We start from the raw sequence: 14255 nt of genomic DNA, 5'->3' as shown, positions 1-14255 counted from the left end.
GACTCACAGACCATTCCTCAGTGCAAGTTCGTGCCGTCACCACGCCAGTGGACTTTGTTGCCATTTCCTACAGCTGCTTGTTCCTTGTGTGGACAATTCCTTGTGGACTCCTCGTGCTTCCCCCTGAGTGACTTTGCGAAGACTTTTCGAATAAACTATGCCAAGTGTTGGCTTCAGCAATACCTGCCTGTTGTCGTGCTCTTGGGGTCACACCCAAACCCTAACAGCTAGTACCACGACTGATGAAAAACACAAAACTCCTACTCGATTTGCTGGAACAGATCCCGGCCTTCGCCAAACTAGTGAAAAATATTTTGGTCGGGTGAAACAAAACGATTCATGAATAACAATGGCGACTTAATATGCCAAAGCCAAATTGATTAACTCATTGATTAAAAGCCACAAATAATATGCATGGCTGAATTCACCGCCATTTTAATATTAAGACACAACGATTAGAGGTCCGAAAATAGCTGACGTGACATTGACCCGGTGTGCTCTAACAGTTCTATAAAAACTCGATTCCCATAATAATCTGTCAAGTGCTAAGAGAGCGGAAGCAAAATGTTAATGCACCGCTGCGCCACTGGAGCCGATGCAGCTCAATCTTCATGCATATGCATATTCCACTATCCCTACCCAGAACCCCCCCCCCCATCCCCCGTAACCCCACTCCAAACCTGACTGAGGTTTCTAAAAATGGCAGAAGGCTTAACGCCCGTGACAGCCGACGTCACGTTGGAGGAGAGCGACTTTGATGAGACCCGTGCTTTTAGAGGCCTCCTTTGTTAGCAGGAGAGCGAATCACACTTTACAAGATAAATCATCCCGCTAGCAGGCGGCTTAAACTGTGTACTGCCGGATAAGGTTGCCAAGGAAACCCTCCTGGAGAACCAATGAGAGTTTTCTCCCCCCCACCCCTCTACCCTCGCTCCCACTTCTGCCACGGCGTTCTCCTTGATCTGTGCAAACAATTAATACCTTACACAGGCAAAATTGAGTGAGCAAACTGGGGGGGGAGGTAAACACAAATCCCCAGGTGCATTGCAAAACACATTAAGCGAAGAGGAACATGAGGCGTAATGGACACAAATGGGATACGAGGCTGCGGGGCACATTCGTCGAATGACAGAAGGGCATTTTGTTTGTAAATCTGAATTTGTACACATGCGCTGCTAACGTCTTTTTAATGGATGTTTGGAATGCACGGCCATAAAAATACCATTACATCCCAACATATCCATTTGTGGGATGGCGCTGTTTAGCTGAGCCATCCCGACACACACGCGCACATCCTGCCAGGGAGCCATTAAACTCCATGAGTGACTTTGACTAGCCACAGATCAATGCTCCAGGGTCCTATCTGTTACTGACATCCAATTAGACCAATGGATGTCCGCTTTGCACTGCTACTAAAGTGCTTTCGTATCTTTATTGACAACCTGTCAACGGCCTGAACGTAGCGGAGCTATTGGCTAATAATAAGTTATCGATCCAGATGACCAGGCGTGCTATCAAGAGTGCTACGAGAGCATCGTCGGTCACAAAAAGTGAGACATAACACTTGCATAAATGATTCCACACATTAATGATGCGTCTCATATAATTCAGCATCTTAATGAGAGAGCTAATGCAGCGCAACTTTGATTAGTGCCGGCTGGCAATGATGATAATTATTCAGGGCATTAACTAACAGTGCAAATAGGCTGCTGCTGTAATTGAAAGAATAAAAAAAAAAAAAGTAAAGCCCATGCAGAAACAAGCAGCCACACTTCCACTGCAGCAGGTGACAGGCAAAGAATCAATAGTAGACTTCCTGATCGGTCGGCTTAACCGTGCTGGCTGGCAAACAGAAATCGTTGTGTGTTTATGCAGTTGCTGAGTGGTGAGCATTAAAAGAAGCCCGCCCCTTCATTGATTAGCCCAGGGATGCCCAACCTTTTTTGACCCAAGATCAACTAACCTCCCGCGATCGACCCATTACCGCACACGTGCGCACTTACACTATGAGCAATAGTCATAACGACCCCCTAGATGAACGAAACAGAAATATTAAGTAGACACAAAAGTTTGTGAGTTGGTGAAAAACAAATTACTGCTGAACCTACGAGAGACCTGACGCGGAGGCAAACGGATGCACTTTTGCAGCGTGTTAACGATCGGAGCTCACGTGTACCATTTGAAAATGCTTCTCCCAGCACTCCAGATTTCAATTCTTTAACCAGTGCCCTCAGTGAACTGTACATGAAACTAACTCTGAATGAGAATAATAACAACAATAAAAGATATAATGCCAACAAATCTGACCGCAAGCTGCAATTGCAGACTGCTTCCCGCTAACAACTTCCGGTGATGCAGGTCACACGCCACCGTAGGATAAGGTGACCTTGCTTTATTTTATTTTTAAAAGTATTTTCAATATTGTGAAAATGAGACTAATAGGATGCTAAGGGTGCAGTGTGCGCTAACACAAAAAAATATCATATTAAGTCCGCGAGCTACCGGTCGATAGCGACGTATTGGGCACCCTACCTAGCGTCTTGGGAGTGGAATTCACTGAGCGATTAGAATTAAATCATCGTGGAAGACGCGGCGGGAGGCCAACACACTGGGGGGCACGCGTCTTGAGAAACTAAGCACACAAATACTACTGGTTCTGTATGCAAACATTAAACAAAGCTCTTAATTGTTTTGTTTTTGTGTCTGGATGACTTTATTTATTCCAAAAATACAGCACGAAAATACACACGAAAATGGATAATTAGATTTTATACAGGTGCAAAACTCAAAAGGAGATCTTCATACAATATTAGTACGCAGATTTAAAAAAAAAAACTACAGTTAATAATGTTAATATTTGTTGTTATGAAAGTTTTGAGCGAAGAGAGAGATAGGACTACCCACTAAGACCTCCGCAGCTTGTCAGCGGGTGAAACTAAAATCCTACGTGGGGCCACATTCAGACTGCAAAATGCCCTCACAACACGCTCGCACACATTTGTGCTCTACTGATTCATCAAGCACAACTGCGGATCACTCATACAGTTGGAATGAGACACAAATACTTGGACAAAATAGTCACATTTTTCTTAGAAGAAAAAAAAAATCACAAGTGTTTAACCAAATTAAAAAACAACAAAAATGACATTTTCGGAAAGTAAATGCAAAAATGAGAAACCTGTTTAAGACAGTGAATCAGTTGTTGAACTTGTACGCACTGAGTGTGGACGTGAGAAATGCGACACTTGACCCGAATGGATTGATAGCATTAGCAGTGGAGAGAATATCCATTTTGCAGACCGCAGCAGCCATTGAGGAAGATGCCAGTACACGTAAGCGACCACAGTGCTGTGGATGTGCGACAACTGGGACATCAAGGCACAGATGAGGCCAGCAGTCAGGGCTGTGCAAAGGGGAAGGTTCGAAAAGAAGGAACAGAGTAAGGCTCTGGAGCAGAAAGTAAACAATTTGCCCACTTTAAGTATTCCAACTTTCCTAACAGAATAATGCCCCCCGCCCCCTTTTTTTTTGTTTCAATCTGGCATTTATATACAGTACATTGTTGCATACGGGCTAAATTGCAACTCAACAATGAAACCAAAGTGGATACAAGGCCTGCTGTAATCTTATCACAAGTATTCTTCTTAGTGAGGTGCATCCTTCATTAAAAAAAAAAAAAAAAATTCAAATAACGCTACATACTCAATACTGAGCGTGGAGAGGTTAATCAAGACCCTGGCTCTTTGGAATGCAACTGCACATGAGGAGGATTACGTGTGCTCTAGCACACACGAGGGGGTGGGGCTGGGGGTGGGGTCTGCTACTGCAACAGATGATAATGAACGCTGGTCTGTTAATATAACGAGCGTGTATGCTGGCCTGAAGAGTTATGGCGCTTTGGCCGTCAAACACATTCGGAGCTCATTGTTCAGTGAACCTTGTTGTCCACCTGCCCCCTTCTTTGGAGGAGGTCGTGTGTGTGCGTGCGTGTGGGCGCTGGGAGGTGCGTGGGGGGGAAGACAGCACTTATTGTTTTTTAAACCTGTTCAAGGCGCGGTAATCCAGCCAATCACAAAGAGAAAACCCCCGCCCCTCCCCCCATCTCACCGAGAGCCAATTGCTATCCTTCTCATCCCAGATGGGACATTTTAAACTGCTGGTGAGGGGACCAAGGGCAACGATAGTTAGTTAGCCAGAAGCTAGAAAGATTTTGCTGGCGAGAAATAAACTAGAATTGTGTCGGCAGTAAGAGAAAACAAATGAGCTATACATTTTACAAACATACATGAAAGGCTAAATTGTTCATATCCAAGCACATTTGACTATTTTTTTGTTTGTTTTTTGCATGATGCAATTGTATTTTCTGGCTGGAAACGCTACACAAATTAACCAAAAGACTGCAACGGGGGATGATGTGGTGGTTGGGGGCGGCTGGGGGGGGCACAATTGCATCTGTGGGCACAAATTGTTGTCATTTATCCACAGATGCCATTCCCCAACTAAATTTGGCCAAGGTATGACTGAACTGATTTAACTAAGCACACACAGAGACACATACACACATGCATTCATACTGCTGTACAGATGGTCTGGCTAAGTTCTTAACATACAGTATGGGCCAAATACACGTAAAAAAAAAAAAAAAAAAAAATTCAATTATATACAATAAATTTGTATCTTGACCACTCTGCTACAAGTTCGTGTTTCAGCGAGAAAGTCCAGGAAGTCAATCAATGTTTCTAAATTATGATTGATTAAAAAAAAAAAAAAATGTGTATGTGCTCCGGCGTGACTTCAGTAAAATTCAATTGTTTTCTCAGCACCACAGCAGTCGGTTCTTCATTGGAGGAGTTAAGTTCTCATTTGTATGCAAGAGCAAGTCAGGCAAACTCCGGCTACGTCTTCAGTGGCTTTTGCCCCGCTCCCTTCATCTCTTCCCTCCCCTTGGTCCCATTGCCGAGAGGAGCCCGCGTTAAACAATTGAGCCGTCCCGGTTTTGGGCAGGGATCATGACGGGAATGGCGCCCATGCGATTGAGGCTGGGCCCCGCTATCTTGGGAGCGGTCGGTGGGGGCAAAGGAGGACGGCTCGGAGGTCTGTCTTCTTCAGACGAGGGGATCTTGTCGTACTGGGGCTTCAGGGCGTACTCGTGCAGGTTGGAAGGTGACATGGAGCCCAGAGAGGAGCGCTGGCTGCCCACTGTGAAGCTGCGCGCCGTCGAAACGCGACTCTTGGGAGGCGGCACGTCCTCTCTAGGGGGGGGGAACAAAGTCAGCGGCACATTCAAAACAATGAAACAAAACGACACATGATTCATCGCCCCATTTCTTGCTCTTCTTTTGTCACAACACATTTGTTGTTAAAGGTGAGACATTTAATGGACAAGAGTACACAAAAATGGAAATTGTAATTAGAGTGTAGCCATGCCGATATATTTGCTGTATCGAATTCACCAATTTGCTGATGTTTGGGGGGAAACTGCCATTCTTTGCAGAAAAAAACTCAACTATTTGCTGTTTTTCTGCTTTAGCCAAAGCCATGTTTAATATAAAAATATTGGTTGGGTGCCATCTTGCGGCCTCTTGGGGCTAAGGACAGATATTGAAATGAGTGAGGGGACGCTTCACGTAGTTCTTTTGCTGTCTAATAAAAAAGTGCTTTGCCGCTTTTTTGTGGCATTGACAGGCTTGAAAGTGTTCATCACTTAAATAAATATTTGCATGTGACGACATGTCTTGGCCATGAATTAACAATCAACGAATGAAAACCAGTAGAGCAGTACTGAATGCACCTTCTGGCGCTGTGACAAAATGACAAGCGAGTTTTCTGAACTAAGAAATAGGAAAATATTTTCAAAGATGTGACAATGAGGAGGATAGGCCGTAGAGCATGGATGAAAATGGGACAACTGACATGTTGACGGGTCAAATGTTCATCCCCAACAGCCACCATAATGCTTACGCGTCCACGATGAAAATGAGTTTGACACCGCTGCAATTAGGGATGTGCTTGTACGTACGTACTTTCGTAATAAGGACAACACTGATGATTCGAGGGGACGGACGGGTCTTTTCAAGAGCACCACAAGCTTGACTCATTCAAGTCAAAAGAACAAATCATTGATTCAAGAATTACCGTCTTGGCCCGAATATAAGACGGTGTTTTTTGCATTGAAATAAGACTGAAAAAGTGGGGGTCGTCTTATATTCGGGGTCTAGACATTATACCCATTCACGACGCTAGATGGCGCCAGATATCATTGTCGCGAATGCTGTACTTGACTCCCCAGGCCAAAGTGAACCCCTGTCTCAAAGAATAAAAATAAAAATAGCGGTAGCACGAAGAAGAAAAATAAAAAATAGTGGTAAGAAAGAAAAGAGAAGAAAATAATAGAAGAGATAACAGAAAATGGAGAAACGTAGCAACAATCTGGAGAAAAGTGGGGTCGAAGATTCGCCAGGTTAACCGGCAGCTGAGAAGCTATGATGTAATTTACATTTCAAAAAACAGAAGCCATTCATTTACGAATGTGATTGCACTTTAGTTTACATTTTTAAATCTTCAGATATTAAGATTTGAATGAGGCAAAAGAACATGCTTTTTCTCTCAAATATATTGTTATAATCATTTGTTTCAGATGTATTGTAATTATCTTATCTTATAAAAATTAATTTGGTGTTCAAAAAGATTTTTTTCAAACTTGACTTTTGAAAAAGAGGGGCTGGTCTTATAATCAGGGCCGTCTTATATTCGGGCCAATATGGTAGTTGATGACTTGTAGTTTGGATGGGGTACAACGTCTGCACCGCTTGGCCATGCGGACTGCGATAGAATGGGGATCGGGGGGGGTATGAGGCGAGTAACCAAATACAGCAAATGCCCTCTCCTCCCTCTGCAGCCACATTAACAGCTAATAAGCAGCATTAATCCAGTTAAATGCTCGAGCAAACTGAGCCGGAGGGGCCCAGCGCTTGTGTTTTGTCCGTCGCGTCATGGGGTGGTGTTTCAGCAAATGTGTGCCTGTGTGTTCTCCAGACAGGACCACTGGTCTAATCCTCTTTGTCCTACAGTGCGAGCAGTGTCACATTGTGGTCTTAGACAGATTCGGTCCGCAGCAGAGTGATAGTAAGCCCGCTGGTTGCACAGAGCCCGAGGGCCGGATGGAGAGGTGGATGGTGCTGAGGGGAGGGGTGGCTGGGGGAGGGTTTGACGGGGGGGGCCGCCGCAGCAGACATGACACGGGATCCACAGAGCAAACAAAGCTTTCAAACTGATTACCACAGCTGTTTATTTGAGGAGTGGTTTGAAAAAAAAGAAAAAAAAAAAAGGGAAAAATGGAAACCGCTGATGGTGGGTGGAAGCATGTTTGTGTTGATGTACAGTATAGCTGTTCACCGGAAGCCTCTTTAGGAGCTGCTGTATAAAGATTGCAATCCAATCAGGGAAATGCATGCCTGCTTACGATCTTGTATAAGTGAGAAATGACGAGTCACAAACAGAAACGACAAATGATGCTTGTCACGCTGGTATGCATGTTGAGTCACTCCCATTTCACATTTTTCTATTTTCATTTGACTTCATTCCCATATTTACTGGTCATTCATTCACGCCGCCTTGTCGTTTTCACAGCACATTTGGCAGCGGAAGCATTTTGCATCTTTAATGTTGTACTGGATTGATGAGGTTACATTTCTTTCAATAGCTGTGATTTAGATTTCGGGACACATATTACGTATTTCAATTTGAGGGTGGATTCCCGCCCTCCTGCCCCCCACACATCTGCGGTTTCATAGTCTCCAGTGCAATGTGAGATTATATAGTGTCTGTACTTATCAGTGAGCCAAATGTTAAAAGCGTACCTTATCTCATTGCAGATTTCCTTCTCATACTTCTTCCTGTGTCGGGCACGGCAGCAGCAGAAGAGTATGACGGCAATAATGATGAGGATCAGCAGTACAGCAATTATGGCTCCTGCGACGATGCCAGCGGTATTGGGAGCTGAGCACAAATGAGAGAAAGAATTCAAGGGTCTGATGAAGTAAACAAAAAATCATGCGGTGCGTCTTTTTAGCTATTTACGTCGACACATCCCGGCTCGACTACTGCAATGCCCTTTACTTTGGAGTCAGCCAGTCCTCCATTAAGCGTCTCCAGCTGGTCCAGAATGCCGCTGCTCGCCTCTTGACTGTTACTCGTAAGAGGGAGCACATAACTCCTACTCTGGCATCCCTTCACTGGCTCCCCATACATTTTAGAGTTATTTTCAAGATCCTCTTATTTGTTTTCAAATCTCTAAATGACCTCGCGCCACCTTACCTCTCTGAGCTCATCCGCCCCTACACACCTGCCCGGCGCCTCAGGTCTGCGGACCAGACATTATTAGAAGTACCAAGAACTAAACGGAGGCTCAGAGGGGATCGAGCCTTTTCTGTTGCTGGTCCCTCTCTCTGGAATGACCTCCCACTGAACATTCGGCAAGCCTCCTCGCTGCCCATCTTCAAACCCCGCCTCAAAACTCACTTGTATTCTTTGGCATTTGACTCAGCATGACTTAGATTTGATCTTGGTTTTGCTGTTCGGTGCTTTCTACCATCTTTATTGCCGATTTGCTTTACTGTTTGTTGTATATGTTGAATTGCTCCATGTACAGCACTTTGTATGCAGCGATGGCTGTTTGAAAGTGCTCTATAAATACAGCTGAGTTGAGTTGAGTTGAGACATTATTGTTTTTCTTACTCTCAGACAGGGGCGTCAAACTCATTTTTGTCGCGGGCCACATTGTAGTTACGCTTTCCCTTGGAGGGCCGTTATGATTGTGAATTTTGTGACGCCATATGAATGTTTGACCACCTCCTCATATTACATACACAGCGAACGACAAATAGATGGATAACTAGTTTTGACATCAGAGGTCAAGAATAATGGATTGTTCAAACATTGTAATTATTACATTATATATGACAATTTGAAATTTTGGTTCAGACTTTAGCAAGCATCATGGAAATTGACATGCTTGATTTGCTTTTGCCGGCCACATAAAATGATGTGGCGGGCCAGATCTGGCCCCCGGGCCTTTGACACTGTGCTCTAAAATAATCCCAAAAGATTAAGTGTTATTTTATGTTATTTGCTCTGCACAAGCATCACAAAAAGTCAATCCTACAATACTTTGAAGACTGAATCAACCTACGAGGTAGAAACTCACAGTAAATTCCACAAAAGCTAGTTGTACTCATACAAGAAAGTTGCACATAACTGTGCATAGGATTGGGTCGTGAGCCCCGTGCTAACTTTTTAAAAACTCATTCTGCCTTTAAGAAAATATTGCTTCTCAAGGCTTCCAGGAGTACACTAACGCAACGCAAAGTGGCGTCATTTACAATGGCTTAGCGCTTTTGCTACCAACGCCGCAGCCGAGCGTGAAACGCTCGGCGCGACTCATCAATTTGCACTCGATGCAACCATTACACTAACGTCACAAGTTTGGTTGTTCTTCGTTTGAGTGGTTATGCCTGGAGAGTGGAGAGGGATGGAGGGATGATGAAAAAGTTGCTGCCAAAGTCTCAAGAGTGTAATCGATCATTGAGAGGTCAGGGGGCATATTATTGTATCTTTGTACAAAAAATAAATAAAAAATTAACATGCAGGGAGAGTAACAAGCATTTTTGCAAGCCAACGCTGCAATTCTGCCCTTTTGTGACCGCCTTTGTAAAAAAAAAAACAAAAAAATAGATGACAACAGATAAAACAGTGTCAATCATCTGTATACTTACGAGGTGTGACATTGAGATAGAGAATACAGTCCTCGGTCCCGACCCGGTTGGTGGCAGTGCAGCGGTAGGTGCCAGATGCGCTGGCAGATGCGTTCCTCACATTGATGGTACCTCCCACTGGGTCTGCAGCAAGGGCAAACCATGGCAAAAATACACTTGTAAAGGGCCGCCAAGTGGTGCAAATTCAGTTTCTATTGGATGGAGGGTGTTCTTTCGCAAGGGCATTACCGATCACACCGGAGGCAGGCAGCACTTTTCCGTTACTGGTCTTTTCCCAGCTGTACTGGATGGGTTTGGTGCCCTCGTTGGATGTACACCTTAATACAATGTCTTTGCCCTCCTGGGTGAGTCCTTCAGCGTAGCATCTCGGCTTGGAGGGCTTCACTATGAGGAAAAGGAAGGGATGTTTAAAAAAAAAACAAAACAAAAATAAAACAACACACATGAAGAGATACAATTTGTATGATTGGTTCCCTCAGTCAAAGCAACGGTCATCAGCATAATTAGAGTAATTGATACAGTTGTTGTCATTACAGGAGATGTCACTCAGGATAACGGCGACCGAAGAAAGAAGCCGTGTGACATTGGAGCCGCAAACACGCGTGTGCCCACACTTCAGTTTAGGAGAGAGGCACCGCCTTTTTTTTTTTTTCTCTTAAAGCAAAATGTATGCAAACGCTCCTCGATCAGGACACAGTGTTGGCAGGAGATGAGATGGGGGGGAGATTGTAAAACAAACAGCGCTTCAAATTAAAAGCAGACCAACTCAGTGAAAAACCCAGACACACTTGTCAGCCGGGCGTTGGGGGTAGGGCGTGAATGAGAGAAACGGCTCACAAGGGCCACGATCCAAACCTGCGCCGTACTTTCTGACAGCACTGACATCATGGTGTGGGTAATGGGTTCAACAACAAGAGCATGAAATGGGTCTCTCCAGATGAGAACCGGGTGTCAAGCGGAAGGGCGGAGCCTCGCTGCCAGGATTAACAGTTGACCCACGGTGCCTGAGTAGTATTATTTTAAAACACACATTGAATGAGGACAGACAAATAAATAAGCGAGAGCTGATGGGACAGATGGTAGTGTGACCAGGGGCCCAGGGCTGAGCTATCCAAGCTGGCTGCTCTTTCTGCTGTTATGTCGTACTAACACACATGTAGAGTACACGCGGTAAATGTCACGAGAGTGATGACATTCAGAGCACATCTTTTAAAAGGTGAAAGTGGATGCGTCAAAGGGCTGGGACACACGACATCTCGCATTAGGAACGCGGTACACCGAGTCGATTTATTTGGTTGAAAGATGAGGTTAAAGGAGAAGGTGAGAGAGGGTCGAGGGCTTGCGGAGAGATAAAGAGTATAGCCATACAGCTCACCTAGCATGGTCAAATGAATAATGCGCTGGGAATTTCTCAAGGCTATCGTGCGGGATAGATACAACAAAATATATGCCCGCTGTGGCATATATTTTCTTCAGGAGGAGCAAAGCTTCAAAGGGCTACTAGTGAATCGAAAATAACCCAAGCGTTAGAACAAAAGCCAGGTAGAGCAAATCAATGGCAGGTGACTTGAGATTTGCAGACATCCTCCATGTTGGCTTCAACGGGTGGATATGCAAGGCATCTGGAAAGAATTTACAGCGCTTCACTTTTCCGCATTTAGTTGTGTTTCAGCTATAGTCCAAAATTTATGAAATAAATTCCCCACCCCTCCCACAAAATTTGACATCCAACCTCACTTAAAGACAGCTTCAAAAATGCCCCCCCCCACACCCACACAAGTGATTGAAAATAAGCAATCACGTGTACAGACGTATTTGCCCCATATCTCAATAGTTTGTTGAAGCACCTTTGGCAGATAGTTCAGCCTTACGTTTTTTTTTTTTTCCCCCAAATATGACGCACAAGCTTGGCACATGTACCTCTGAACATTTTTGCGTATTATCTTTACAGCACCCCTCCCATGCAATCAGGTTGGTTGGGGAGTGTCAGTGCACAGCCATTTTCGGATCCCTCCACGGATGTTCAATTGGATCGAATTTTGGCTGGGCCACTCAAGGACATTCAAGAGTTGTCTTGATAAGTTGTCCTTTGATATCTTCGCTCTGCGCTGAGGTTCGCTGTCCTCCTGAAAAGATGAACCGTCTCCCGAGCGTGAAGAGCCCTGCGGAACAGGTTTTCATCCAGGATGTCTCTGTACATTTCGACATTTATCTTGACTTGAACCCTGACTAGTCTCCAAGTTCCAGCTGTTGAAAAACATTCCTAGCAGCGTCATGCGGTGGGAGTGTTTTGCTTCACTGTAGGGATGGTACTGGCCGGGAGATGAGAGCAGTGCCTGCTTTTACCAAACAAGATTTCTGGATTTCACAACAAAGAGGTCATTCTTTGCTCCATAATATGATGTCATATGTGATGGGTGTGCCAATAATTTTAAGGGAATTGATATTTTGAAACAAAATGTGGAAGGGGCGGGGGGGCAGATGAAGCGCTGTGAATGGTTTCCGCACGCACCGTCGAGAATGAGTCGCCAGAGAAAACAAACAACGATGTTGCTGACGTGCATTTGTAAGCTGCAGGTGGATACTCTCCTCCTCTCAACTTCAATGTCGAGCTACAAGCTAAAGAAGAACACAACGGATGCCGCCTCCTGTAAAGTCGCTTCAACGCATTACGCAGTGTGCTCGCTTGTTGCCAGCAAGCGGGTATTCCTAAAAATAGCCGCGTATGTGACAAGGCACAGCAACACCTGGTCGTCTGATGTATTAGTATAGACGTGTGTTTCGCGTTCCTTTGTACCATCCAAGACAAGATCAACTTAAGCTAAAACGCAGAGCAGGCAGCGAGTTGTCCTCACTTCTCCTTGTCAGTGCGTCTTTGCGAAGAACATTCCAGGCCCCGGGGTCAATAGCGAGCTAGCAACCTGTCAGAGGTGTAGCCTCCAGCTCTTTTCCTCTCGCTTTCTGCCACACACACTATAGCTTGAGATGTCAGCGTATTAACCATGATCAGAGCTGGGTCATAGAAAGTCTGTTAGCTGAGGGGAATTCCTGTCAAACTGTCTAACTAAATCTCAGGGCACAAGATACAGTCGATAGAGACCAGAAGTAACACTGCAAATAAATGTATGGTAACAGTGGAAATGTTTCTACAAATGAAGAATGTGCCAACTCACAATGACCATAATGACCTTGAACATTGTGTCATATTGCTTCAGGAAGAAAGTCGATGCAGTAGTATCTCGAAAATAAATGGCCCCTAAAATATTCAAGGAACACACGCCGTTAGTAAGTCTCCCCAAAATTTGGCTCATCCGCAGTTGTACATAATGTCATGAGATCACCATATTTCTTGGACTGGCTGTACAGAGGTTAAAATATGAATCAAACAAGTTTGTTGCAGGAGCCTTCTCAATATAATAATGAGTTACATTGACTGTACAGTAGAGGGAATGTGATCTTGGTGTTTCCCTCCCAGGGTCCAATTAAAAAACCACTTGGCATGCGGGAGGAAAGATTTCCTCGCCCGTCAGTGGAGCAGGGCAGCGTCAACAGCCTGGCACTGAAACAACTTCTCTGCCTGACCGAATATTTTTGCCCATGGCTTCAGGAACCTTTCTGAGAAACATTTCAGGGCATCATTTCAGTTGTCAAATTTTATCTGGGTAAAGTTTAAATAAATCATTCAATATATTTTTTTTCAATCATCCACCCAGTTTTCAAAACTAACTTCCTATAAGTTATTTGAAGAGCTTCAGAAATGAATGCAAACAAACTGTCTACGTGTCCTGTAACATCCTTCGTTAATTGGAGCTTTTTCACAATAGCGAGAGTATTTCTGGTCGAACTGGTGGGAGCAGTGCAGTCACATTTGTGTGGCGGAGCAGCTGCCATTTTTGGACGCCGCCTATTGAAAAAACCCAGATAACGTAACTACGATAAGGGCACAATGCAGAGCTTATCTCACAAGAGTGGTGCATGTCGGTTTTCCCCCCGTACACAAATTCAGGAGGTATTTCATGTTCAACGTTTGGTCAGCGGACTAATCATCAAAAATATGTGTGTGTTGTTTTAACAGACCTTTTCAATAACGTTTTCCTTGCAATGATGAAACATTTTCAAGGCATAAATACACAAGGAAAATTCAGCCAACATTAATATTGTCAATTACAGATCAAGTTCAACAATGTATGAAACAGATATTTTCTGAATTCATCTAAAAAGTGTTACTCAAGACAGATGTGCGAGATAAACAATAAATAACGACCTAGCTATTGAGGTAAAAGATTATCACTTTTGACAATCAGGGTGGGTGAACACAGAATCATAACGCGAGGAGGTCAATGGTCTACCGCCTCTGGGAAGGGTATGTTCTCAATTTTAGTGGGGGGATTATATCAAAACAGCCAAGCGAGGAAAAGAGCATGTGATTTCTACTGCAATAGAGGAGGGACTATGCCTGGTCAAACAAAATATATTTTTGTG

At 44.3% G+C, this 14255-nt stretch overlaps 1 protein-coding gene across 1 annotated transcript in view; it reads right to left on the bottom strand.

The window, feature by feature from the left end:
- Nucleotides 1-2686: 2686 nt before the first annotated feature.
- cxadr (CXADR Ig-like cell adhesion molecule) overlaps nucleotides 2687-14255 on the bottom strand; it is a 43571-nt gene continuing 32002 nt past the window's right edge. Inside the window, exons 5-8 of the mRNA XM_019895291.1 lie at nucleotides 10002-10157; nucleotides 9774-9896; nucleotides 7860-7998; nucleotides 2687-5252 (exon numbers count right to left, since the gene is read on the bottom strand). Of these exons, the coding sequence (XP_019750850.1) occupies nucleotides 4973-5252; nucleotides 7860-7998; nucleotides 9774-9896; nucleotides 10002-10157 (698 nt within the window). The 3' untranslated portion in view covers nucleotides 2687-4972. The remainder of the gene's footprint in view (nucleotides 5253-7859; nucleotides 7999-9773; nucleotides 9897-10001; nucleotides 10158-14255) is intronic.

Source organism: Hippocampus comes, unplaced genomic scaffold (genome assembly GCF_001891065.2).
Source record: "Hippocampus comes isolate QL1 unplaced genomic scaffold, H_comes_QL1_v1.1 scaffold177, whole genome shotgun sequence".
NCBI classification, from domain to species: Eukaryota; Metazoa; Chordata; class Actinopteri; order Syngnathiformes; family Syngnathidae; genus Hippocampus; species Hippocampus comes.
The sequence above is the reverse complement of the archived record's forward strand: the minus strand, read 5'-3'. Positions and strand labels throughout refer to the sequence as shown.